This window comes from Ictidomys tridecemlineatus, unplaced genomic scaffold, assembly GCF_052094955.1.
Source record: "Ictidomys tridecemlineatus isolate mIctTri1 unplaced genomic scaffold, mIctTri1.hap1 Scaffold_737, whole genome shotgun sequence".
Lineage (NCBI taxonomy): Eukaryota > Metazoa > Chordata > Mammalia > Rodentia > Sciuridae > Ictidomys > Ictidomys tridecemlineatus.
In genome coordinates, this window is record NW_027525337.1 from 58,588 (window position 1) to 86,334 (window position 27,747).

The window sequence follows — 27,747 nt, forward strand, 5'->3', positions numbered from 1 at the left end:
CGCCGCTGGCTGCCCGGCTTGGACCTCTTTCGGCTGCCCGGCGGTGAGTTTCCTGCGTGAGCAGCGGCTGGGGCTTTCTCCTGCGCCGGGGCGGGCGAAGTTCCGCGCCCCCCCTCTGCCGCGACCTTTGCGGGCTCGCCGGCGGGTGCGGGCCACGAGCGTCTGCGCGGGGCGGAGGGACGCCGTGCCGCGGGAGGGAGGGCTCCGTGTCAATTTTTTTGTGAGGCTGCGGCTGGATCCTGTGGTGTGCGGGCGGCGAGCGCGGGGACCCCGGCGTGGCAGAGCCATGGATGGCCCGACTCGGGGCCATGGACTCCGCAAAAAGCAGCGGTCACGGTCGCAGCGAGACCGGGAGAGGCGCTCCGGGGCGGTCTGGGGACAGCGTTGCGGGCGGCGGCGGGGCTGGCTGGACCTGGGAGCCCTCGCTCGCCTCGTCTTCGGGCTCCAAAAGGGAAGACAATGGGAAGCCCCTGTCCTCCGCTGGGTCCCGGCCCAGACCCCCGCGGAGGAAGAGGCGAGAGTCCACCTTGGCTGAAGAGGACATCATTCATGGGTTTGCCAGGACCAGCTTTGTCACTTTTGAAGCGCTAGAGGTAAGCGCCCCCTCCCCCCTCTGCCTTTCTGCGCGGCCCCATTGGCAGCGCCGGCCTCCCCGCCGGGCCTCCCCCCTGGTGCTGTCTGTTGATCTGTCTGGCCCGCTGTGTCTATACCACGTTTTGTTTACCCATTCATTTTTATTTTACATGTGAGGTGCTTCTGTCTCTTGGCTATTGTATATGTAGTGTTGCTATGAACATGGATGTGCAAGTCTCTTTGCAATCCTCTTTTCTATTTTCTCTCTGTGTGTATGTACAGACATAGATATTGATATATGTATATGTGTGTGTGTATATATATATACACACACGCACATACACAGAGAAGTAAAATTTCTAGATCACATGAAAAGTCTGTTTTTATTTTCAAGGAACTGTTTTTCATAAATAACTAGATTTTAAAGATATGTGTTTAAGGTCAACTTTTTGGTCCTTGATCTCTAGACTGTTTTGAATTGACCCTGGGTAAGTGCTCTCAGTCACCTGCTGTAGCATACCTTGAACTTGAACACACTTCCACCACTGTCCGTTGCTCACTGAGGCCCAGACCCAAATAACAGATTCTCAGGATCCATGACTGGCCAGAGAAGTAAGTTGAAACTTAGCAGGCTTGAGCTTAAATATTTCTTAATTGTCCAGATCTTTCAGTGCCCCACTTGGAGATTACTGTCATCACTGTGTCTCATCAGTTCTATTGTAATTATACAAGACAGTTTTTTTTAAATCAGACTTCATATTCCTATATGTAGGTACCACGTTTTAGTTTTATCTCCTCTAAAACCTGCAGAATTTGGTACAATACTCTGTTGGCAATTTTCTAGTGAATGTTTGGTTTATCAGACAAGTGATTAATGGAAAGGTATATGGTAGAATTAGTGTCTTTAATCTTGACCATGGCCCCAGATGGCTGTTTGACCACATCTAAGCTACCAGCCCTCTTCTTGTCATGTCAGTTTATGAGCTCAAAGAAAGAATGAGCATAGGTTAAAGAACATTCAGCACTTACCTTGTGCTAGGTACTTTGCTAAGCACTTACATTAGCTCATTCCACTTTACAGTAGTGCAGTAGAATACATTTCACTTTGTAGGCAATGAAACGATGGAGAAGGGAGACAGTCTGCTCAGCTCAAAGAGGTAGACTAGGCACAGGATGTATATTTCTTTTCCATGAGACTAGAAAACTCATGTTATAGTTATAACCAGGAGCTAGGATAGTTTCAACACCACCAGCAATGAACTATAAGTTGTAAGGTTTAGAAGAATGAATAGGAAGATCCTGAGGTGGGGTACTGAGACCCTGTATAAAAGAACCACATTTTAATTAGTAACAAATGGAGGGAGTGATCAGTGCAAGTTGAACAGTGGAGAAGGTTGTATGCTATCGGAAAGTGTTTGAGAGAGATAGTTGCCCTGATTTGGAAGAAGGGGAGTTGAGGGAAAATTAGTTCCAGAGGACGGAATGAGAGGATGAGGTGGCTGGAGAAGATAAGTTCCTTCACAGAGGGGCTTGGGTTTTCCAGTCTCCCAGCAGAACAGGGAAATGTGACCTGATGGCTTAGCTGGTGTCAATGCTCCAGGTAGCAAGATAGCATCCTTCTTCTTAGATTGGGCCCTCAGCATCCCCACCATGGAGCGTGTGGGGCCGAGTTTCAGCACACATTTTGCACATATTCTTTTCCCCCACTATGAGTGAAATAGAACATGAAGGAGAAATCAACAAATACTCTGAATCTCTTGACACAGAGAGCAAAACATATTGATGGTGTCCCACAACTCTTGATAATTTCATTGAACTATATGAAGCTTAAAGTTGATACGTAGGCCTAACCTTGATTAACATTGTTCCTGTCGTTCTGACTTGACTGGATAAACTGATGTGGAATAATCTATTAAATATATCACACTTGAACAAGGAATGTAAATCATATTTCATCTATAATTATGTGGGAGACAAAAATCACAAAGAGACGAGTTTAGTGAATATGTCTTGGTGTGTACACAGTATCACTAGAATTTTTTTCCTGTTCCATGGGGAGAAAGAAGTTGATTGCCTTTCAAGAACTGATTGCTGTCCAGGAAATGAGAGGCTGAGGGGTGAATTATGTAATGTTCACAGAGTGGGTTTTATTTATGGATTCACTGAGATTAGCTGCAGTCTTCCTAAAGTTAATGGCACTGGAAATGCACCATTCTGTATTTAGCTGGAAATACCTAACTTTCCAAGTTAGAGACCTAATTGCTTCTCAGATTATAATGTGGTTGCATTTGTATCTCCTTCTCCTTTCATGGGAGCTGTCTGCTGCCTTTATCTTTTGTGAATTAATGTTGCAAACCAGAGCTTGTGAGTGAAAAGGATGGTATATTTTCAGTTCTTTGGTGCTCTTGTTTCCCAGTCACAGAATAATCTATAGTGAACCTGATTATTGATAATAAATAAGAGACATAAACCAAAGTAAAAAAGATAAAGACAGTGTGTTTGGAGGGGTCATTGAACCAAACTGTAGCTAGGAAATAAGATAATTGTAGTTTTTACCTCATATGGTTATTTTGAAGGGTAAAAACATATGCTAAACCTTTAGAACAACATGTAGAATGTGTTTCAGTGCATTTTATTTGCTTTCATTATTATTAGATATGTAGTTGGTATTTGTAGTGAATGGTGAGTGTGGTATGAATGTGAATGTTAAGAGCATAAATAGGCATGTAACTGATATGTTTATGTCTTTTTCCAGATGGTTGGCATAATGAAACAAAAGGTGACATTATGGAATTGTTCTTATTTGGAACTAACATATCAGAGAATGTTTTAAGTTGCAGTTTCATTTTGTTTTGTGAGGTTTTTCTTGACTGTTGTTGGTTTATAGTATTTTTGGTGCTAGAGATTGAACCTGGGACCTTGCACATGGTAAGGACATGATCTACCATTAAGCTATACCCTAGCCCCTTTTTGTTTGTTCTTGATATATTAGTTTGATTTATTTCAGGTGATGTTGTCATAATGTATCAAAGCATCTTTTTATACTTTTAAAAATATAAATGAGGACCATACCATCATTTGGAAAATGCCTGTAATGATAGGTAATCAGTATATGTGTGGGAGTATTTTTTAATGAGGATTGTTTAGAATTTATTGACTCTGTGACACTGTCCTCAGACTTGAGTTATAGGGCTTTCCAAAAATGAGATGTGAGTGCTGCAGTAGAATCATCCAGGGCTACCTGAGGGTGTTTTTGAGGTGCCAGCCTTTTGCCTCCAGCGTTTTTGGAGAAGGTAGTTGTGTCTTGAGTCACCTGGACTATTGGGCATGGGCTACATGGTTATACATATTATAGGGTTAGCTATGTGGAGTTAGGTGCAGCTGTGGTATTTCACCTAAGTCATAGCTTTTTGTGGAGTGCTTCACTACAGAAACTTGGTGGATTTCAGAGATGATGTACTTTATAAATGGAGTCTAGAGAGGCCTATGAGAGAATAACAGAAGGCCGACATTTCCCACTCTGCGCCAATTGTTTGTCTCACGGCTTTGCATAATGACTTTCTGTCTCTCCCCTCCCCACCTCTTCTCACATGCACTTAGAAGGACTTAATGGCATCATTTATAGTTGGAGAATAAATGTAAAACTGATTTGTTCAAGAACACCAATAAGTTGCAGTTAAAAAAGTAAAGACTCATATAAGGCAGGACAGATTGCTACTTGAGGGAGCTAATGGCCAGTTGGTTTTAGAGTAGATCACCAAATGAAATGTAGCTTTACCTGCTGACCCCTCAGTTCAAGGAGCTGTGTTCACAGTGTTGGAGCACTGTGGGGGAGGGCTCAGATTTTACAGCAGAAAGAACTGTGGATGACTAACCTTGCAGTTGCTCTGGCCTCTGCACCCATGACTCTTGTGCATTTCCCGTGAAAATTTCCCCCCACCCCCACCCCCATCTTTTAAAGCCAGGGAGATCTTTCTACACGTAGCCACAGGCTTAACCTGGTACCTGGACAAGGGACTGATGAGAAAGGGGATTTGGGATTTTTAGGGATAAATTACTTGGCTTTGAGAAACTTAATGGAAAATATGTATTCAGTGCAGCTAGGTTCCAGGCACACACTGGAATAAAGAATTAAGCATTATTTCATCTCTCAAGAAGTTGTCTAGTGTGAACAATCTGTGTGCAAATAAATGGTTTCAATTACTGTGAAAACAGCAGCAATGAAAGGGGCCACAAGAATAGTGGTAGTATAGAACACGCAGTAGAAGTGTTCAGGAGGACGTTGATCAAGGTGGGTTTGAAAGACAATGAGAAGCTTGCCAAATAAACAAGAAGGGAGATCACCAGGGCAAAAGAACAACAAATGGTCTGTCTCTTAAGACGATTTGGAGCTAAGAACCAAATTCAGAGACTGGGTGTATTTTGCTTCAGTTCCACCTTATACCTGCCCGTTATGTGACCTGATTTCTTTGCTTTTACTAAGGGAAAGAAATGGGAATCCCCTTGTCTCCCTTTTGTTTGGCATAGAAAGCTAAAATGTCTAAAATTGTGATCTTGGGCTAAGATTATTTAGTAATCATCTAATCATCAGTGATAAAGTATTGTCCCTCATAAACAAGGCACTGAGTTCCATCCCTGGCAATAGGGGTGGGGTGAGGGAGAATTGTGATTGTGTCTAACTTGGATAATAAAACTTATAGAGCCTGAGATAGATGTACATGATTAGTTTAGTGACAGATATAGGGTCAAATAAGACATGCACATTGGTCCGGTTCCATTTTAGTTGCTCTGCATTTGAGTCATTACTTTTTTTTCCCCCCTTGCTGGGTTCATTGCTTCTCATTCATTAATTCAGTGCTTACTGAGTTGGTTCTAAACAGCTGTGCAGTCTAACAGAAGTACAATTTTTTCCTGTCCGGAGCTTAAAGCCTTAAAACGTGAATTAACTTTGGAAAATATAGGCTGGTATCAGTTTATGAAGAGCTAGTCTAAGAAGTTAGGACTTAATAATTTGCACCCCCAACCCAGGGAGAATGCCAATGAGTTCTTTGAATTTATAGCCTAAGGCAAATCCTTTTTGATTCCCATGTTCCTTTACTTTATTTATTACAGGAGGATAATGCCTTAATGTGTTTGAGTAAATTTTGAAAATGTATACTAAAGGTAGTTTTATAAGCTTTGCATTGTGTGAGAGAGTAGTTTGTAAAAATGTGGACTCAAGGAGCAAAAGAGCATGGTTTTGAATTCTATCTCCATTATTTATGAGCTGTGTGATCTTTGGCTATTAAACTAGGAGTATTTCCTTATAGGAAATACTAAGGAAAATGATAATTTAAATCATTGTCACATAAAAATTACTATAAGGAATAAATGAACAAATTCAAACAAAAGTATACAAGTAGTTCGCCTTACACATAGTATTATCCACAATTGGATTGTCTGGTGACCTCCTTTAGTGGGTCTGATTTTTCTAATGCCCTTGAACATTGCTGCTGTTTCTGTACATTTGTGCATCAAAATCATTGAGAGGGCATCTTAAAAATATACATCTCTAAGAGTTCTAGTTCTGCAAAGAGTGTTAGCCCCTTTCTTTCCTTTAAACTTTTTCCCCTTAAGATCTTTTCCCTTAAACTAAAAACCTAGAACATGACACAACAAAAAAGCACATGAAAAGTAGAAAGAATCCAGAGTGTCTACCACTTAGAGACTTGAGAAAAGGCATGACGGTGAATCTTCTGGATTTGCTTAATGATGCCTAAGGACACAAAACTCATAAATTGTGTAGTTTTAGAATGAGTATTGTGGGAACTTCTGGTCAGTAATGGCTACAGTTATAGGAACTGCCCTCCTGCCCTGCTCCCCTATCCAAAAAAAAAAAAAAAAAAAAACCAAAAAACTTAAATGTCTGTTTCCCTACTGTATCCAATACCAAGGGAAAAACCATATCCCATACCCCTAAAGCTACAGCAGGACAGAGCAAAAAAATTGATCTTTGCACTCTGCTTGTTGGAAGCAGGCAGTGTTCATCAATATCCCTGCCAGGTGGTGTCAACAGCAGGGTGCTGATCTTTCATTCCATGATTGACAGAACTAGGTGGTAGTCTAGAAGAGGGCCAGGGAATATAAGTAGGGGTGGGGGTTAGGGGGGTCCAGGCTGAAACTGAGCTTCCATTCCCATCCTTCTGCAACAAAGTGGTAGAATCATCCCTCCTCTCCGCTTCCCTTGGGTGCCAGTGGGGCTGAGAGGAACCTGATCTTACACCCTCAACTGGCGGAAATGAGGCAATGCCAGCGAGTGCATATTTTATTTGAAAGGTGTCAGCATGGCCAAGCAGGGAGGTGAACTTGCACCTTGCCATCTGTAACAGGCAGTGAGACTCAGTGCATTCTTTTTCCACTGTAGTATTTGGTGGGTCCCAGAGGGAAACCCTGCCTCCCCATCCCCCATGCTACATTTCAACATGCCTACTAACTAAAGACATCTGGAATAAAATGAAAAGAATCAGGAAAATCGAACATGAATGAGAATAGCCAGTAGCACATGTCAGCACTGAGATGAATTAGATATCAGAATTATAAGAGGAATTTAATACTTCAACAAGGAATTTATTTAAACAATTGAAAAACATGAAATCTTAGGAAAAAGTCTTATGGACCTAACAGGAGGCCAGTTTTGATGTTCACAGCGTGATGGAGATGTTGTAGATCTTGGTTGTGGATACTACACCAAACAGTGTACTTACAATAGGTATTTTTTTCCTAGGTCTAAAGTTTTAATTTTAAATAACCAAACTTTATAATTTTATACATAATCCAATACAATATTAATAAAATTAGCATTTCAGCCTCCAAGAATTGTTTTGTGATGGAGATAGTCTTGAAACCAGAATGGGTACTTTTATTTGAAGTAAATTATACCTTAATAAAGTTGATTTATAAAAAAATACATGGGGCCAGTAATTCAAATATGGAGCTTCTGGTTCAGTAGTTCTATGACAGAGTCCAAGCATATATATATTTTTAATAATTCATCACATGGTTTGAAGGCAGCTGGAGGCTCTGAGGAATACAGATTTCTCCAGAGGAATCTAGGCTAGTTGTGAATTCATTAGCATATAAATCTGTTAGCAATCTGTACAAATAGAAACTTGTTCTGGTAAATTATGAATTTCTGGATAAGTACCTGCAGAATAAACAGAAAACATAATTACAAACGGTTAAGTGTATTATCCCCATATGGAAGTTATTTTTGTCTGTTTCTTTTATTGGGCAATGTTGTGAAAAATGTTATGTGGTCACCGAATTGGATGGGGGTTGGGGGTAGCCAGGGGAAGCAATTTGGGGTGGGAATGGGAAAGATAGTAGAATGAATTGGATATAACTTTCCTATGTTCAGATATGAATAAATGACCACTGTTACTCCACATCAAGTACAACCACAAGAATGGGAAGTTGTACTGCTTGTATGTATGATATGTCAAAATACATTCTGTTGTCACATATAACTAAAAAGAACAAATAAAAAAAAGTTATGTGGTATTCCTGGAAGCTGTCAATTATGGTGCTAGGTCATATAAAAAGCTGAATTGTGGTATGTCTCATGACTAATAAGAGAGGAGATTAGATACAGTTCTATATTCTAATCCTATTGGCTTTGTGTTAGGGAAACTATTTGTGGGGGGAATATAAACATTTGGAATTTTCAGCCTATATTAACAGGTGATGACACTTAAAAATTTGTGTATGTATCTGTCTTCAAATCTGTATGATTTCTAAGATGGGGTAGCTTTTTTTCTTTCCTAATGTAGAACCATGACTGAATTAGAAGGCAAATACAGTATTATTCTGTTTTAGGAACAGCACTCTGGTAACATTTTAAGAAATGTAAATAAGTCTTATGTAAGTGAAGGTATTCAAGAAGTTCTGGGTGTGGCACAGAAGGGATGAGTACTGGGAAACCGCTAAGAATATTTTAAAATTTCATTTTCTGCTGTTCTTTAAAAGACAATAAGCCATGAATACAACTGTGGAACCATAAGAAATACTCATAAAAAGTGATTTCTGCTGGGTGTGGTGGTGCACACCTGTAATCCCAGCAGCTCAGGAATCTGAGGCAGGAGGATCCAGAATTCAAAGCCAGACTCAGCAAAAAGCAAGGCACTAAACAACTCTGTGAGGCTTTGTCTCTAAATAAAATACAAAATAGGGCTGAGGATGTGGCTCAGTGGTTCAGTGGCCCTGAGTGCAATTCCAGTATCTCTCCTGTCTCCCAAAGTGATTTCTATATGTGCTGGTATCCCTGGCTATGGATCTAATGTGCTTTTTTTTTAGTAAACCTAGGAGTTAATAGTGAGGAGTCATTTTTGTTTCCTTAGGTGGCTCTGGGATCTATGAGATAACAAGAAATACCATGGTATGTGCTTATCTCTGTGTCTCTTGCCCTTCCCATGGATATTCCTAACTTTTCAGGCTCCCTGTTACCTGTCTGTGTTTGACAGCGTGATTCTTAATCATGTGTAGTATGTACAGTCACTTTCAGCATCACCATTCTTTTACCTGGGGAGGAACACAGCCAGTTTGCTAATCATTAATCCCTGACTGTGGAAAGCAGTTTAATCAAGAGTGGGTCCTGATTCCTACTCGAGATGAAGCTTCTTTTTTTGAGAGCAAAAATAAACTCAAAGTGGTTTTTCTTTGGGGGTAGGGGTGGGAGTAGGGTTACCAGGGGTTGAACTCAGGGCCATTTGACCATTGTGTCATATCCCCAGTCCTATTTTGTATTTTTTAAAGTTAAATTTTAAAGACAGGGTCTCACTGATTTGCTTGGTGCCTTGCTTTTGCTAAGGCTATTTTTGAACTCAAAAGTGGTTTTTGAAGTAACCATCATAACCACTTTTCCTGCTTGGTGCCTGTACTTGCCCTTCTATGGTTAAAACAACTTAATATGTTTGGAAAATAATAAAGGCATTGTATCTAAAGGGAACTTCAGAATTACATGACTTTCCTTGATTCTTGGGCAGTCTCAGGTAATCCCAGAAAGCGTGGTCACAATAAATCAGCAGAGGCTTTCATAAACGGAGGAAATCTATCCCATTATGCCTGCCCCATGCCATTTTCTTATCTGTCACTTAGGATTTCTAGACTACTAAAGTTTTCTGGTTGTATTAATGGAATGGTTGTATTTATTTCAAGCTCTGTTACTTAAGCAACTTTCTAATAGTCATTTGTACACTTTGTAGTTCTGAGAACACACTTTGCTTTAGTTGAAGGTCTTGCATCCATATTCTGATGGAAGCAGCTAATATTTTTTGAGCAATTCCTGTGAAAGCTTCCCTTTATGTAGATGATTCTCAGAAAGCTAGGTTTTAGAATAATTCCCTATAGGTGCTACTATTTTACTGTAAGGCCTTTGAGCTTTGATGTTTTTAAGGTTCCAAGTATTGAATCCAGGGGTGCTTAACCACTGAGCCAGGTCCCCAGCTCTTTTATTTTTTTGAGAAAGGATCTCACTAAGTTGCTGAGGCTGGCATTGAACTTGGAATCCTCCTATTTCAACGGCATGCACCATTGCATCTGGTCTGAGCTTTGATTTCTAAGAAATAGTTGAAACCTTAATGAAGTCCAATGAAGTGTTTTTTATTCAATAGATGATTGGTTATTATCGATTTTAATATAAAATCATTTCCCAATAATTTTTCTTTCTTTCTTTTAAAAACAGACTTTGAAGAAAAATTTCTTCTTCAGGATAATTTTTTTCCAAATTTCTTCTTGTAACTCTTGATTAAAGGAAGAGAATTTTTGGATAGTATGGGAACAGCTGACTCCTTTAGGTTTAGAAGGAATTGTCATTTAATCAAGTTTCTGAGGACAGACCACTCATGCCAGTTTATATTGACATAGAGCCCTCCCTTTTCTCTGTGGAGAGTGTGGCTTATGATTTCACATGGAGGCTGGCTGAATGATAAGCCACTAAATATTAACAAAGCACCTACCTGTGTAAGTCACAGTACTGGCTATAGGGATATTTAGAAGGTTCATTTTCTTCCTTTGAGGACTTTATTATCTAATTGTAAAGGTAAGATTAAATGCCTTAAAATGAATCAACAGTACAGTAATTCTTAAATTTTTTTTAGGTTTTCTAGTGTAGTGGTTCTTGGATGTTAATGTGCCTCAGAATCACTTGGAAGCCTTGCTGAAATACCGATAGTGGCCAGGTGCCGTAGCCCACACTGTAATTCCAGTTACTTAGGAGGCAGAGGCCAAGAGAATCTCAAATTTGAGGCCAGTTTGGACAACTTAGACCCTGTCCCCTCCCCTCAATATCTCTCCCTCCTTCTTTCTTGTTCTTATCGTTTCTTCTCACCACCTCCCTTTTGTGGTTCTGGGGATCAAACCCAGGTCCTTTACTGATGAGCTACACCCTCGACTCCGAATTTCTAAGAAGTTCCCAGATACCACTGGTGTTCCTGGTCCAGAGACCACACTTAATGAAGTGCTAGCCGTGTGCATTAGAATCATCCAGGATCTTTAAAACACACACACACACACACACACACACACACACACACACACACTCAAGACCAGGTAAACGTGGATTGCTGTGTGATGGGATCTTCAATGTATTTTTCGATTTTTAAAGCTCTCAGTTATTTGTAGTATGCAGTCAGATTGGGGAGTTACTGGTCTCACGTGTAAGGGGCATAAATTTAGATTTAGAGCACATGATATTCCTGAGAAGTTATTGATTCTTATCTTAAAGAATGGTAAGAGAAAAGAAAGGTATGTTTTATGTTCTTATAAAACTAACACTGAGAATAAGTCAACTAGTTTTCTAGTGGTTTCTTGGGGGTAGGCAGAGGGGCTTGTGAGGCAGCAAGGGGCCAGTGGGTAGGACTGAGGTGCATGCTACCACTAGCAGTAAGGAGCATTTGCTAACTGACTTCTGAACTTCCCCTTAAATAGGCTAGTACTTACCCTAACAGACTTTCTTGTAAGTGCATTTGGAGTGAGGCATGGCTGTGGAATATGAAATAGTGATAGACTGAACTTTGAAAAATGACTGTCATTTTTACATTTCATTTAAACTATATTTATTCTTGTATAAAATAAGGGTACTGCATATAGTTGCTACAGTTCAGTGTGTGTGTGTGTGTGTGTGTGTGTGTGTGTGTGTGTGTGTATAACAATTTTAGAAACATTGTTTATTACATGTTGATCCCTTAAGTTCTAGCTGTGGGTCCTACATACAGTCTGTGCTCAATAAATTCATGTTTGTTAAATGAATTGGAAAGGCTATCTTTTCACATTAAGTGCCCCTACATTAGGAAGGACATAGAACACTTGTTTCTGAGCTTTACAAAACAAACAAGCCCCTGCCATTTTAGGTTTCCTAACCTAGGCAAGAAGTCTCATAATTAAAGGAAATAATAAATAATGGAAATACATTTTCTCTATGTGTACTAGTCATAAGCTGCTTGTCATCTTTAGAGTTCTTTTCCTTTTCAGTTCCAATTGATATTTAATCATGTAAAATTTAGGTAATATTTTTAGATTTTGTTTTTGACTTTATTAACTTAAATTGATTATAAAAAACAGAATATTTTGTGTTTAATTTCTTGGAAATAGAACTTTTGTTATGAATTTCGTAGGGCTCAAAACTTACAAAATAAATATTGTAGATTTGGTATTAAAATTTTGACCTTTACTGTTTTAAGTCAGTTGAAATGCTGTGGTGAAGTGGCCATCCTGTGTTGGCGACAGGTCTTTTCTCCACCCATCAAGGGAAATGTGACACACAGCAGCATCTGGATTTTTGGCCCAGGGTGAAGAGGAGGAGAGATAGTAAAGAAACCTGATGAGTTCATTTGATGCTAATTTCACAGGTGGCTGGTCACTGCGTAGGGCCTGGCTGTTGCTATTTATAGAGCTGTAAGTGGATGTAGGTACACACTGGGGCCTGAAAGGATGGTGTGACTCAGAGTGTAGGGGTAAAAGCAGGAAAGTAGAATCTAGGGATAAATGGTCATTGGTGAGTGTCATTGCTAGAGTTGAATGAGACTCAAGTGGCTGTCATGATTTCCACTCTGAATTCATTGCCATTCTTGAGTACCTTTGAAAGCAAACAACAAAACAGACCTAAGCAATCACTGATAGGCTCTGATTTAAAAAAAAATTCGTTGATATTTTAATAAGGTAGACTTGATTTCAATTTCAATTTAAAGAGCTATCCACAGATCTATAAATTAATTCAATTTCAAAAGGACTTGATCATTTTCACTGCTTCCTTCTCCGAATTCCTATCTTTCTGATGGTGAACCAGATCTAGCAGGGCCATATAACCAGCTTAGTTTCACAGCATTGAAACTGGAGCAGGAATCTGGATCTTGAACCTCTTAGTTAACTTTTTTCTGTTTCATTCTCCTTCCCATCCTTTTTCTTCCCACTTCTTTGACTGGATATTGAACCCAGGGGTGCTCTACCACTGATATACATCCTCAGCCCTTTTAGTTTGTACTTTAAATTTTGAGATAGGTTCTAATTATGTGGCCGAGGCTGGCCTCCAACTTGGCAATTCTCCTATCCTACCTCAGCCTTCAGATTCATGCCTGGCTCAATTTTTTCTTTTTCTACTCTGTTAGTTCTATAAGATTATCCTTTGGTGTGATATTTTCTCAGAATTATTTCATTAGTTGAAAAATGTCTCTCTTGTTTTTATTTATTAAAATGAAAAATACAAACTCCTTTAATTGATAATACATCTGCCTAATGCCAGCATTATTAGTAATAGTAACAGTACTACTTGGGAGAAAAGGGGGGGTGGCTAGGTATGGGGGCCAGTGAGTAGCACATAGCATTAGTTAGCTGTACCTGAGATAATGCCTGGAGGGGTAGTTACTTTGAATTACATCTTGGTCTTGACCTCAGATTTGGTGACCAGCTCTCCTAAGAAAACTCTTCTTCTGTTCTGCCTTCAGCAGCCTTGCAGAGAAGTAGAATAACTTATTGTTTAAATAATTGTTTGTTTAAAGTTTTACTAGCTAGTTCTTCTGCACAGAATTGACAGGCATCTCTGTGAGAGTATTTCTAGTCTATTAAAGGCTCTTCACCACATTACTTGTAATCTAATCTCAGTGTAGAATGTAATGATAGGTTTCTGTTTTTCTCTCCTTCCCTTCCCACTTGTTTCAAAGGCCACACACCAAGCTCTGGGGAGGGAGATGCCTGTGGGCTGGGAGTTGGCTGCCCTTACTCTGGCTGGCTATATGTGGCTGCTGAAACAAGTGCCTTGGGTCATTCATTCTCAGGTCACAAAGTTCTAATGTGAAGGCCTGAACATGCACTCTCTCCTGAATGATTTATTAGTTTCCCATCTGTAATTGGAGGGAAAGAGATGAACTTAGTGTTTTTTGAACTTCAAAATAACCCCAGGGAACTTATTAACAGCATACGCTCCCAGGTGCTACCTCTGGGGGTTCAGGTTCAGGTCTAAGATTAGGGCCATATTTTAGAACCATGATTGCTCCGAGTCCTAGGATCTCATTTAGTCCTGATGATTTTTTATCGTATCTACCAGTGGAAGATGGATTTTAGGCAACAGAAAATTTATTTGTAGTTATAGTCACGGATTTACCTCATAGATGTTTTTAATCCCATAAACCTTTAGCTTGGGAAGATCCCAGGTTATATTTTCAGGCAACCTTTTTGGTATGTATCCAGATACTGAAAGATATATATATATATATCAGAAGAACTAATTTGGATGGGAAATCTGCCATTTGAAAAAAGTTCTACCTTCTGTTACTGTAGTCAAGTACAACTGTTGGCATTCTCTTTTGGGAAAGAGCAGTATGATATGTTGCCTTGTGTTTGGGCAGTTCATTAGGGTCAGCCAGTAAAGTAGCTCTTAACATTTGGGTCATGTTAAGAGTAAATTTGATTTTTGAAAGGACTTATTGAGTCTATTTAAATGGCCTCTAAATGTGTGTAATTCAGTATTGTTTCTAGTTGGTTAGATTTGTTGTGTATCAGTATTGGCTTAGACTTCTGTTCCTGGCTCTGGATGTTACCTCTTACTCATATCCAAATCCATGTTCCACATGCTGTGGGGCTCCCTGGCATGTCCAGCTTTGCCACGTGGGACAAGGTAATCCCTGCATATCCTCCCATCCCATTTGACATCACCAAGCCTGCTGTGACCTGAAGCACCACTACCCTGGTGCTCTCTCCTGTGCCTCACTGAGTCTGTTGAAGATTTGAACATTCACCTTAGAGGGAGGAATGATTTTATAGTCATTGGAACTTCTAACAGGCCAGTGGTGATTTTAGGAGGGGTTTCTTCTCTGATCCTAATAACCACACGGTTAATACTTAACTATCTATTTAAATAGATTCTTGTTCTTCAATTATCGAGTAGTTCCCAGTTGGCAAATTTTAAATTGGGATCGAATTTCCTAGGCCACTGCTCTTTGTTGTGCTCATGCTGTTTTTTTTTTGCGGCATCTCTCCAGGCTCTTGAGCCTTTTCTAAGCAGGAGAGATGTCACAGTGCTTTGTCTCATTCTCTTGGCTATTAGGGAAGGATATCCTGTAAAATAAATGGAGGGCAAAAGAGAGTATCATGCCTCTCCTTTGTTAGCAAGTTTGAGGCATATCAGAGAGATAGGTCCTATGAGTAACATTTACTATTGCCTTTCTGCTTTGGAACCTTTTTTTTCTTCCTTTTTCTGTTTCTGAGGCCAGAAATTTGTCCTGAATTTAAAAATGGACTGGTTTTGGTCACTTGAATAGGCAACACATTCAGCAGGGAATACATGTGCAGACTGAGATGTCTCTTAAAGGCAATTTGTAGTATGAAGTCATTTGAAATGATATTTTGAGTCAGTAATGTATATCTGCTTCAGAGTCTCTGGCTATATTTATGCATTTATCTCCTGTTTTACTAGGTTATTTGCTTTTATTCTGCTAGGAGAGCCCATTCCACCTCCCAAACTTTAAATGTCAACTCAAGACACATACATGTTTTAACGAGGAGAAGGCATTAAACTACTTCCAAATGACATCAGACAACAACACCATAAGCTTAGAAACAAGAAGAACCTTGGATTCTTGTTAGATTTTCCAGCAAGCTTGATCAAGTCATTGCAGAAAGGATTACTTGACCCTTAACAAGAGTTTTGTAGAGATTTAGTCAAATAAGTGCATGAAGTACCAATGGCAAATCAGTAGTCAACTGCCAGTTGGTATGATCTTTTCTCGCACAACCTGGGGTATGCAGCCAGAAGACAGCCCCTTTTTCAGTGTCCAACTACTTCTTTGCAGAGGGATACAAATAGAAAAAGATGAAACCATTTTCAGTTTTACTGGACTACATCAAGGTAGAAGCCTCTGGTTTGTTTTGCCCTGCTGTCATTTGCCTTTTCCTTGCTGCTGTTATTCTTTGTGGCCTGAGGAGCTTCTGACTTTAGCTGAAGGAGGGGCATAAGGACAAGGTGCTTTGATTTCACATCTGTGTTTTTTTCAGAAAGGAAATGAGCAACTGGTAGTTCCAAAACAGTGCCAAAGGGAGCTGGGGAGTTGTTACTTGTAAATGTACAGGAAGAAAGAAATAAGCACTGATAGGTAGTGCATGGTGTACAGCTTATGCTTTCAGAGTATAGGGGCGTGGCTTTCTGTGATTCTCTCATAACCATGTAGGAGGGAAAAGAATGAGGCATGTGATTTGTTGGGGTTGAACTTCTGTACAGAAGTCAATATTCTACTCATTTTATCACTAATTTATTAATTTATTTCACAAATATCTCTTGTGTTCTTAATCTTCTAAGTACTAGGGATAGCAGTAAAGTAGACAAGCAAAAAATGGTCCTTGCCATCATGAAGCTTAGACTCAAGTGAGGGGATGCTGCTGAAGACACATGGTGGTAGTGGTGATGAATAAGATGAAAGGAGAAATAAAACAGCAGAGAAGAGAATGAAATAGTGTGGTATGGAATATATACTTATAAATGACCAAAAGATAAATAAAGACCATTAAAAATGTGTTTTTTTTATTATCTAAAATTTGTATAACATTTCAGTTGTTCAGTTTATTATGGAATATTGTGACTTAGAAGATTTCATTTTTCCCTTGAAGTATAGAAGTTATCCAAGAACATAGCATTTCTTGGATATTCAGCCTCAGTTAGCTGGACTATAGTTCATCATCACAGTTGATTTTAGTGTAGATTGTATATTAAGACATGTTTTATAGCCCCCCCCCTTTTCTTTCATATTACTGGGGATTAAACCAAGGAATCTCTAACAATGAGCTATACAAGATAAGGTCTTGCTAAGTTGTTGAGGATGACTTGGAATGTGTGATCCTCCTGCCTTAACCTCCGGAGTTGCTGGGATTATAGGCATGCACCATCATGTCTGGTTTAAGGGCTTGCTTTTTTTTCTTTTTTTTTTTGGGGGGGCGGGTTGTATTGGGGATTGAATCCAGAGCCTTGTGCATGCTAGACAAGAACGCTACCAGCTTAGATATATACCCTCAGCCCAAGGGCTAACTTATTATAAAATTTCTATAAAATTATTTTCTGTGACTAAGAGGAGCCTTCCCACTTTAAATAGGTGTTTAGTGGTTTTCATTGTCATTTTGTTTTTAACAGTAATGAGTAAGCTTAATGCATTATAGTTATATATAAAATCAGAATGCATTGTATTATATTCACATGTGTACCCAGTATAATTTGGTCAAATTTATTTCACAGTTCTTTCATTTCCCCTCCTCTCCACTTTATTCCTTAATCCCCTTCTTTTATTTTTTGATCTCACTTCTGTTTTGACAAGATTCCTTCTCTTATTCCTATCTCCTCATGTAATTTTGTGCACTTTAGGGAATATTTATTATTTTTATATCTTCTTGTTGGATTAATTTTATTCTCTTTGACAGTATTTAGTGTTCTTCCTTGTCTCTTCTGATTAACTTTTCCTTGCAATCTACTTGGTCAGATATGAGAATAACTAATCCTGCTTGTGTTCAAACTCCATTTGCATGGAATGATTTTTAAAATAGCAATTCTCAAGCTATTAGTGATACTGAGCATTTTATAAAGTGGAATCAAATAAATGATTATCAGAGTATATCACACTTTCTAAGATTGCATATTATTTTAAAAAACTTTTTTAAGGGATATGTGTACATATCACACACATGGATGGGTATGTGTGTGCATGCCACATCCTGATGATATTTCCATTACGTGTGATGCTTAAAACTCATAGAAAAACATGAGCTTACTGATGAATTTACTGTTATTTAGAGAGGAAGAAACTGAGAGTCTGAAGTTACAGATACTGTCTACAAGAGCTAAAATTTGAATTGCACTCTCTTTGACTTTGCATATTTGATTCAGAATTCTATAGTAAAGCTTCTCATAATACTTTCCTTCTCTAGTGTATTTCAAAGACTTTGATGTTCAGAGACACTAATTGGACTCTGAAAATTGTTCTGAAATTTGAGGCAGGAACAAACCCTCAGACTAACAGACCCAGGTTTGACTAATTTTGCCATACCATCTCTACCACATCCTATTCCCTTTCTCTGTTTCAGAAAGGGAATAAGATGTAGCTCTAGATAATTCATCTCTCCTGCAAAACAAGGAAAATTTAGAAACTCTTTTCAATTGGCTGAAAGGCAGCCTCATCTTATTAAGTAGGAGAAATGGTCTGGCAGCAGTTAACAGAATCTCTAAAATAGTTATTTAAATCTTGTAGTTGGTCAGACTGGTGTTGGTATAGTGAGAGGGTAGGCATAGTAAGAAGGGTCTGCTACCCCATGAAGATGTTGGGTTTCAGTAGTCAAACATTTTTTGGGTAGACTTTCCTATCATTTATTATAGTAAATATAGGTGTTATGTTTTGTTAGCAGTCTTGGCCACTTCCCCAGCCTTCTGGAAATAAGGTGGAAATTACAGTATTCTTTTAGACAAGTATTTTGGCCTTAAAGGTCAGGCTTTCCAGAGGCATTATTTTCACTGGCTCTCTTTCCTTTTTTCTGAGACACCCTTGAATGAATTACTGATCCATTCAGCTAAACTTTTTCTGTTTTGCACAGAATAAATTATTTTTGCTGAAGATTCCAGAGAAACAGAGGGAAAACCTGCTCCCTTCCTGTTTTTCTACTTTGTTACCCTACCCCACCCCAAACCCCCAATATAAAGTGACCTTTTGGCTCTGGGCCCTATCTGAGTGTATTTTGTGGCAATGTCTTCTATGACTAACTCCCAGGATTGTTAATGACTTCCTTTGTTACCCCAGAAAAATTGGTAGCAAAGACAGCTGTGAGGGGAGATGTTTCCACAAGATTATAGACTTATTACTTCAGTCCCTATGGAAGAGGGAGTTAAGGAAGGTGGTAGAAATTATTTTGCCAAGAGTTGAACGGTTGGTGGGTGGGTGTAAAACAGATGGTTAATCAAAACTTGCCTGTATAGAATAATAACATACACCCGGGGAACAAATATTTGGGTTAATTGTCCAGTTCATCTCCAAAACTGGTGACACTTAGAATTATGGGGGAAATAGAATAGGTAACTTTCATTTTCTAAGAACAGGAAACATTAGGTTTCTAAGAAGATAAATAGAGGTTTTCAAGAAAGTTCAGAGGTTGTTTTTTTTTTTTTTTTTTTTGCATAGGACTTTTGGTGTTCACTCACTCCTCAGACATCGAGGATAGAGCCTTAAGGCTACTTTAATACTACATCTAATCATTTCAGGGTTGCATGTGTGACTTCTTATGCATATGTGTATCTGAAAAACAGAATAGATAATTTCCATTAAAGCATGGTTCTCAAACTTTGGTGCAAATTAGAATTATTTGGGGCATTTAAAAGACATATGACTAGAGTGCATCCCAGACTAATTTAATTAAAATCTCTGATGATGGACCACAGGTATCAATATTTGAATAACCAATATCAAAGGTTAATTAGCCTTTGAAGCAGTGTATTAAATGATCTTTTATGTTTATTGTCTTAACTGGATTTTTCAAAGGAGTAGTTAAGTATTAGAATGCTGTTATTTCATGTTGATAACTTAAGAAGTCCCTGTAGTTTCTATCAGCATACTTTTACTAACTTTGGGATTTGTACTTCTGTTGGGAATCATGGCTATTTATATCTTGCTTGACCTTTAAGAGTGATATCAGAATCAAAGTAGTTGTGAGGCAACAGTTTATGATTAGCTCTGAACCCAAATACCTGTCTTGATCCTATCCCAATCTGGCATTAGTTCTGCTGAGTTACCTTTCTTTGATGCATCTTTGAGCATAGCCAGTCCCTCCCTAACCAACCAAGTCATTGTCCCTTGGTCACCACAGTGAGAGCTTGACTGAAAAATTGGATGAGTGCCCTCAACATTCTGAAGTAGTTGTAGTCATTACTGTCGCCAATGTGTAGGCAGTGCCTAGTTTGGATCTAGAATGTCCCGTCATGTTAAAAACCTGTTCCACTGGGTGGTGCTTGTGGGAAGTGATGAAACTTTTAAAAGGTGTGGTCTAGTTGGAGGTTTTTAGATTATTGGGGAAATATCCTCCAGTTGGATTGTGTGCCCCTTCCTCTTTATCTCTATGCTTTCTGAACATAAAAACTGAGTGGTTTTGCTCTTCCACATACTTTGGCTGTGACAGTCCCAAAGTAACAGGTCCAATTGATCATTGACTGGAACCTCCAAACTTATGAGACAGAATAAAACTTTTCTTTCTATAAGCAAATTATCTCAGGTATTTTGTTACAGTGATGAACACACATGAAAAATCTGAGGCTTGAAGAGGCTGAATAAATGTCTTACACATGAGTCCAGAAAGGGGTGTCAGGGTACTGATTTAGATGTTCATGAACCTGGAGCCCCTGATACCTAGGAAAGAGTAAGAAGCCACGAACAGCTATTCATTACTAACATGAAGCTTAAGAGCCCAGAAAAAATTTTTGATATTTGCATTTGCTCCTTTGGATAACCTTTCACACAAGAACAGAATAGGAGTACCATTGGGGTGACTCACACTTGCCTTTCCTGTTGACATGGGGAAAACAAGACACACAACAAAACCCAACTTCTGCTGCAAGGCAGACCTCAGGTTCTGAGACAAATTTGCCATCATGCTCTGCTTTTCTGATGACTCAAGTATAGAAACTCACAAGATTTTGTAATCTGTGGGTTTGATTTGTGACAACTTACTGATGTTCTTTGGAAATGTGTCTGCTCATTCCAACAATTAAACAGTGAGAAGTGACTGATAATGCATGAGGGATTTTTGTGAAGTTTTTAGGTAGCCTGCCCTGGAATTTAAATATGGCACTGGGAAAGGAAGGAAGGGAGGGAGGGAGGGAGAAAGGGAGGAAGGAGCAAATCATTTCCTTCCTTTAATGAATTAGATTTGAACTTTAAAATAAAGGAAACAAATTTGGTTTCTTTCTTCTTAAATCTCTCTTTTCTGTATGCAATCTTCATGGTGTAGAAAGTAAAAGACCCAGTCTGAAGGGGAAGCCCATAGTACAGTAGTTTGAAACCAAACTCCAGGCCATGCAGTGTGGGTTTGAAGATCTGCCACCCACTTGATGAGTGACCCTGGGCACTGTGCTGTAAGTTTTTCATCACTGTGAAAGATACCTGCAAGAAGTCAATTTAAAAGGAGAAAGTTTTATTTTTGGCTCACCGTTTTGGTGGTTTCACCCCATGACAGACTGGTCGTATTGCTTTGAGCCTGAGATAAACGGTCCTCCTGTACCATATGCTTCCTCCACAATGTGGTGCCACAGGCTCAAAGCTGACTCAAGCAGAGACCCTCAGATCCTCTCCAAAGGAATTTGCAATAGAAGTAAGAGCAGGGACAATCAGTTGGTGCTGGCCGGTGTTTGAATGGAGGGGCCCACACAGGATGATGGATGGTGAATAGGAGTTCAGGCAGGTCAGATATCAGAGAAGCTGTGAGTCAGAGGAGGAAGCTGTTTGCAGGAAACAAACCCATAAAAAATGTCAGGAATACTTCAGGGCTTGGTTGAGACTATCCCAGTCCCCAGCCAGCCCTTGGAACTGAAGGCTGAGTCTTTGTATCAATTGCTGTCTAGAGCACAGCAGCCCAGATGCCATTTCTAAAGCATTACATGCCCCAGAGGATGAGCCTTGTTTTCAGGAAGAAGAAAATACTTGCTTATCTTGTCATCTTGATTTTCTATTTGCGCTTCTTTTACTTTTTGAGGGAAACAAAATTTCAGTGTAAAATCTCCACTTAAATTTAACAAATTCACAAGCCAGAAGCCCCTTGCCAATTGGTTGAAAGTGGAAATAAGCAAAATATGTAAATCACTCCTAATCCACCTGGCAGTCCTTCCTTCACAGAGATGGTGCTATGATAGTCTATAGTGTATATGACCATTTGGCAGCTGGATCCTGAGGGTGACAGGTCTGGGCTCATTTTGGCTTCTCACTGTGTCCTCAGTTATCCATGCACTGCCTTCTGGTCAGGCTTGTCCAAGTTTCTGGTCATGTAGTGTGTACTGGCCATTGTGACTGCCCATGGCTATGGTGATGGCCCATGCCCATGACTAGAGCTGGCTGAAGAGTTAGGCTGAGGATTTCAGATGTTTCCTGGAGTGCTGTGAGTTGGGTAGGTTGTTACCACTTCAGCACCCCAACCCCACCAGTACCCTTCCTGGCATGGGGAATGTGCTCACTTACTGCTTCAGTTCTGCACATGCAGACTTTCAGATGCTAATAAATCCCCTGGAGGTCTTGCTACAGTGCTGCTGCTTGTCCAGTAGGTCTGGGTTGAACCTGGGACTCTCCATTTCAAGCAGCTCCCTGGGGAGTGACCTTGGCCCAGGACACCTCTGTGAGCAAGAAGCCCTAGGATTGCCTGAGGCATGGACAATGGTGTGGGCATCTCCTCATTGATACAGTCTATCTGAAGTGGCATGTGCTCTTGGACAACTGTCTTCTCTTTTCAGAAAGGTTTAATCAACTCAAGAATGTTCTATCACTTATACAACAAAGTAGCTCATTGACCTGAATAAAGCAGAAAGGCATGTAGGAAAATGAGAGAACATTGGATTCCAAGAAAGAAGTGTTAAAATCCTACCTCCTGTTTCTGTGAATGGAGGGATATTGTTAACTTTGAGGTAGGAAGGGAAGGAGGGGGGGGGAAGAAAAAGAGACAGAGACAAGAAGACATGAAAAGAGAGAGACTCAGAGATAGACAGAGATAAGGGATAAGACAGAAAATAGAAAGAAACAGATAAAGAAGAGGGAAAGAGGAGAGAAAAGAGATGGAGACAGACAGAATATAGACAGAGAGAAAAAAAGAAAGAAACAGATATACAGAGAAAAGGGGTATGCAGGGAGAAAAGGGGAGAGAAAGAGAGATTTTGCAGAACATGAACAACTCTGGGATCCTATGAAGGGAACTCAGGGGTTCAGGGTGCTATTTCAACTTTGATGGGCGACATTTTTCGAAATAAAAAAATAGAAACAGAACAATGTGCCAATATGCTAGTAGGGACATACATATGAAGACCCAGCTACAATAATGGTTGCTGAATTTAGTAGATAAAACTAGGAGGCCCAGCCACATTTGAATTTCCAGGGAATATCCAACACCTTTTTGGTGGACCTTTGTCCTAAACACTTCAATTCATTCCTTCACTGTCCTCAAGACAGGAAACCTTGCAGGGGACAAGTGGCCAGCCTAGGAGAGGCCCCATTCTGGAAGCTCAGAAGCAGCTCAGGGAGGCTCTACAGAGGGCCAGTGAGTTCAATTTCTGGGCCTTTCCCTGTGGAAGGAGAAGTGTGGCTTCTCATAACGGTATCCACAGTGCAAGGAACTTGGCCTAGAGGAGGATGGGCCTGTAAGAGGCAGAGTCCCCACCCACGTGGAGTGTTGCTGCCTGCTCCTTCTTGGCCAGCCAGGGGCTTGGCCTGAAGCTCAGCCTGACGTGATTGCCCTGTTGAGTGGCCTTTTAAAACCGTTATGTGGCTTATGCCATGCCTCCTACTCCGGAAACACCCCAAAATGTAAGCAGACACATGTCTCCTTAGCCAGACGTGATTCCCACCCTCTTGTCAGCAGGCCTTTGCTAGTTGGTGTCTTTCTGCTGGGAAAGGAACCTGCTTGGGAAGATTAGGGGGCGTGAGTTCATGTCTCAGTGCTGGCGCAGCCTGGCTCCTGAGCTCTCAAGGTGCCCAGCCCTGCTGGGGCTGGCCTGGGCCGGGCGGGCCTTTTGCTTCTCCCTGGCTAAGTGTACGTGTTCTCTCCTCTCATGGTTTGTTTCATGATCTGTTTTCCACATCCTCTAAGCACCTCCATTGTTCTGCTGCCAGCCTGTCCCCACCAGTACTTCATGGCAGAGAGTTTGAGAAGTAGTTGGCAGGCTCTCCTAGAAGCACTGTTCTTAGTACTTGCTGTGTGTGTTTCCATGAGATAATCTTAATCCTTAGCTTGATGAACTCTAAATATATGCATAAAATCCTACATTGCCACAAACAAGACAATTAATTAGAGGAGATTTAACACTAGAAACATATCTCTAGTATTTTTCCTGTTTAACTGTGTGTGAATTACAAAGTATAATTTGAATCTTGAAGTGATACATGGAAAAAATCAAGAATGGCTACATTTGTTCCTTTTATTTATTAAAAAGTAATGAATAGACATGTTGCACAAAATTGCAGAACACTTATATAATTGTTAATCCTGGGAGTAAAACCATGCCAGGAAGGGGTATTTTCACTAATTATCAGATTCATTCTAGTATCCTTCTTACCCCATACCCTTTCCCTCCCTTCACTACCCTCTATCTAATCCAAAGTAACTCTCTTCTTCCCTATCCCCACCCACTGTTTATTGTGAATTAACATCTACATATCAGAGAAAAAATTCAGCCTTAGTTTTTTTAGGATTGGCTTATTTTGCTTAGCATGATATTCTCCAACTCCATCCATTTATAGGAAAATGCCCTAATTTCATTCTTCTTTAATATTCCAAGAATTTTCAGTTATATGTACTCAAGATAGAGTGGATATCAAACATAGTTGGGACAAGATTTACAAATTCAGTTCTGTGTTCTGTGGGACGAAATAGCTATTTGTTTGGTCAGCCTTTTGAACATATTAAAGATTTAGTCACCACTTGCCTTTACTCAATATACCAGTAGAAATGTTAGGAGAGAAGCATTGTATATCTAAATTTATAAATGATGTATTACTATTTTAGCAAGAGTTGCATATCCCACAATTTCTTAAGGATCCTCACCAAGAGAAATAATCACATTAAAAGTTTTCAACTACAGAACAATTTTGTCTACTTCAAAGTGTGACCCTAGCTGACCACTGCTCTGTTGCCTGTTAATGTTGGTTAGCTAGACAAAATAATGTCAAATATGTTAACATAACCCTTGAAAAAAGTCCAGTCATTTTCATTAATGAAAATCTCTTCTTTAATGGATACTGATACATTTGCCCCTATTAACTCAAGTTTGAATAAAGGTCAGTTACATCAACTGGCTTTGAAGTAGTTCTTTTTCTTCCATGTTAATCTGTCAGGGGGCCATCAATATTCTGAAATAGCAAAGAATCCCCTTTGGACTCTATCTCTAGTTGCTATCAAAGATTATTTATATTCACATCCATTGTGCTTTTATTTCCTTCAGTGTGTCTCTGTAGCCATTAAAAAATGATTGTAATAAAAGGTATTTAAGAGCTACATAGATGACATGTCAGAGCAGAAGAAAATTGTCTACTGCTATAACTATTAATCCTGTTTTATCGTGGAGAAGTTGGAAACGTGGAACAAGAGAAGAGCCAGCAAAATATAATGCAGCTGCTTTCCCTCTTTTGCACTTCAGCTGTCACATTTGTGATGAGCCCACAGACACTACTTCTCTACCTGCCCTGCTCACCTGTCAGCTCTTTTGGAAGAGGGAAATCTCATCCTTGTTGAGTTGACATTTCGCATTCTTATTTTTCTAGATCTTATCAGGTCTTTAAATGATAATGTTAATTTAAAATGTTTAAGGGGATGATAAAGTATAAAATAGAACAAACAGAATAGGCAATGCAATATTTTTCTATTTCTTGTTACATTAGTAGCTAGATTCGCTGCTCTAACTGGCTTCCTTTGAGAAGCCAGTGTTACTACTGCTCCATCATCCAAGTTGACACACTTGCAAAATGACTTGTGTCTTTCCCTAGTGTGCTTTCTGTCCAACAAAAAGAGCGGGGCGGGTCTCAAATAAGGACCCAGGAGCAGTATGACAAGGGCGTTTCACTTTCAGTGTTTTTGTTAATACTTGGAAGAGGTGTGCAGGCTTCATGAATAGTCATCTAAAGGCTTCATGCAAAGTTATCTATGAATGGTTTTGATTAAAAAACCCAACATGTTTTATGTACTGAGCCTCCTTTTTATAAAGTTGAAACTGAGTGACAAACTCATTGAAAATGACCTTTAGTGGGATGTCTAACATCCATCAATTGATATCATTTAGCTCTGACTTAAGCTAAGCTGAATGATAATGGAGAGGAAAAGGTAATGAATTTTGAATTTGTCTCTTGGAAAATAAGTAATAAAATTCTGGAAATTATCTGTGACAGGTAAATAACTTTATAGTATCTCTATCAACATTTCCATTTTTATATGAGACAAATGTCTACTTTCTTCCACTAAAAATTTCAAGACTAAGGAACTTAACTCAGATTCTGGAATAGAGTTTTGTTTTCACATTTATTTACATATACACACCTACATACAGATGGATGTATATAAAATGACGGTGAGGAAGCTTAGTGTGTGTCATATATGTTATATTGATTTTAAATACATTGATGGATACAAATGGGCTAAACAGATTGGTACCCCACCCTAAAATTATAAAGGAAGAACTTTGTTTTACTGTGGTTTTTCTCAGAAGTATGAAAATATTTTCCCCAAATATATGCATATTTCATTTCTGTCCTCTTTATAATCATTGCCTTTGTTTTTCACAAAAGTCAAAAACTTCATGTAATCAAAGGTCAGAATAGTTATTTCACATTTTAATATTTTTAAAATTCATAGTGAAGATAGAAGATTTGAAGTGTAGACAAAAATGAAAGAAACATTTTATCAAAGCATCTTTTATAATTGTTGCATGTTTTTATGATGCATGTTGCTTAGGGAAAAGCACCATCTTCCATTGTGCTTTGAATCTTATTTGTTCATTTAACTTTTGTTGTTATCATTTGTGCAAGTTGCTATAATCTTTATAACTCTCATTTCTAGTCGTGGACTGGTATTTGTTTGTGCATATAAGCCATAATTTTAAAATTATGTGTAATTAATTTTTAATTACACATGCTCCCATTATTCATTATTTTTAATTCAAAGCAAATTTAACTATCAGGATTGCTGTAAGATCCAGATTTGCCTATAGCTCATGTCAGTGCATCTAATAAACCATAGCAATTTTCTCTCTTTCATCCATTCTGTCATTTGTTTGTTAGATGCAATATGGTACCACAAATCAAGCAAATATGTATTTACAAATTATATAAGAATTGACAACAGTTATGCATGAGTTATGCATAAATTATTATAATTTTGCATTAGTGCAGGCTTTCCATTGTTGATAACTTCCTATGCAACAGATGATATATGTAAATATAATATGTACTACCTTGATATTTAGCCTTCTTCCACCCATCCAAAACCGCCCCATCTCTGCTTGTTCTTTCCTGTGTAGGTTGTGTCAGAAAAGTTCTCAGGGAGCTAATCCTGGATGGCTACCAGTTTCAGTCACTTTTATACATGTCCCAACCCCTCACAAACTCCATCCTAAGCTCTCTGTGGCAGGAATAGCTCTCCTAATCCCTGAACAATTGACCTTGTCGCCAGTATTCACTGGATTCTATAACACCTGCTTTTGTCTTGTTTGTGATGTTTGAGGATGGAAATATGAGGAGGTTGTTAAAGACGTTTACTCTCTTGTTTTTCTTCCACCCGTGGGATGGAGTAGGACCTGTTCCAGACTGTGCAGAACCACCCAAATGGATCCAGATGCTGTGGCACCCCTCCGTAGTCAAACCCTACCTCACACTGCTCTCTGAGTGCTCAGTCCCAGACATGCTGGAAGGGGCGGCAGGTGCCCTGCAGAACTTGGCTGCCGGAAGG

General features: G+C 39.4%; 1 protein-coding gene across 1 annotated transcript; it reads left to right on the forward strand.

The window, feature by feature from the left end:
• Positions 1-27,747, forward strand: LOC144374544 (autism susceptibility gene 2 protein homolog). Its single transcript, XM_078037314.1, has 2 exons — positions 1-593; positions 27,593-27,747. Exons 1-2 carry the CDS (start codon positions 291-293, stop codon positions 27,653-27,655), a joined length of 366 nt encoding a protein of 121 aa, XP_077893440.1. The 5' UTR covers positions 1-290; the 3' UTR covers positions 27,656-27,747.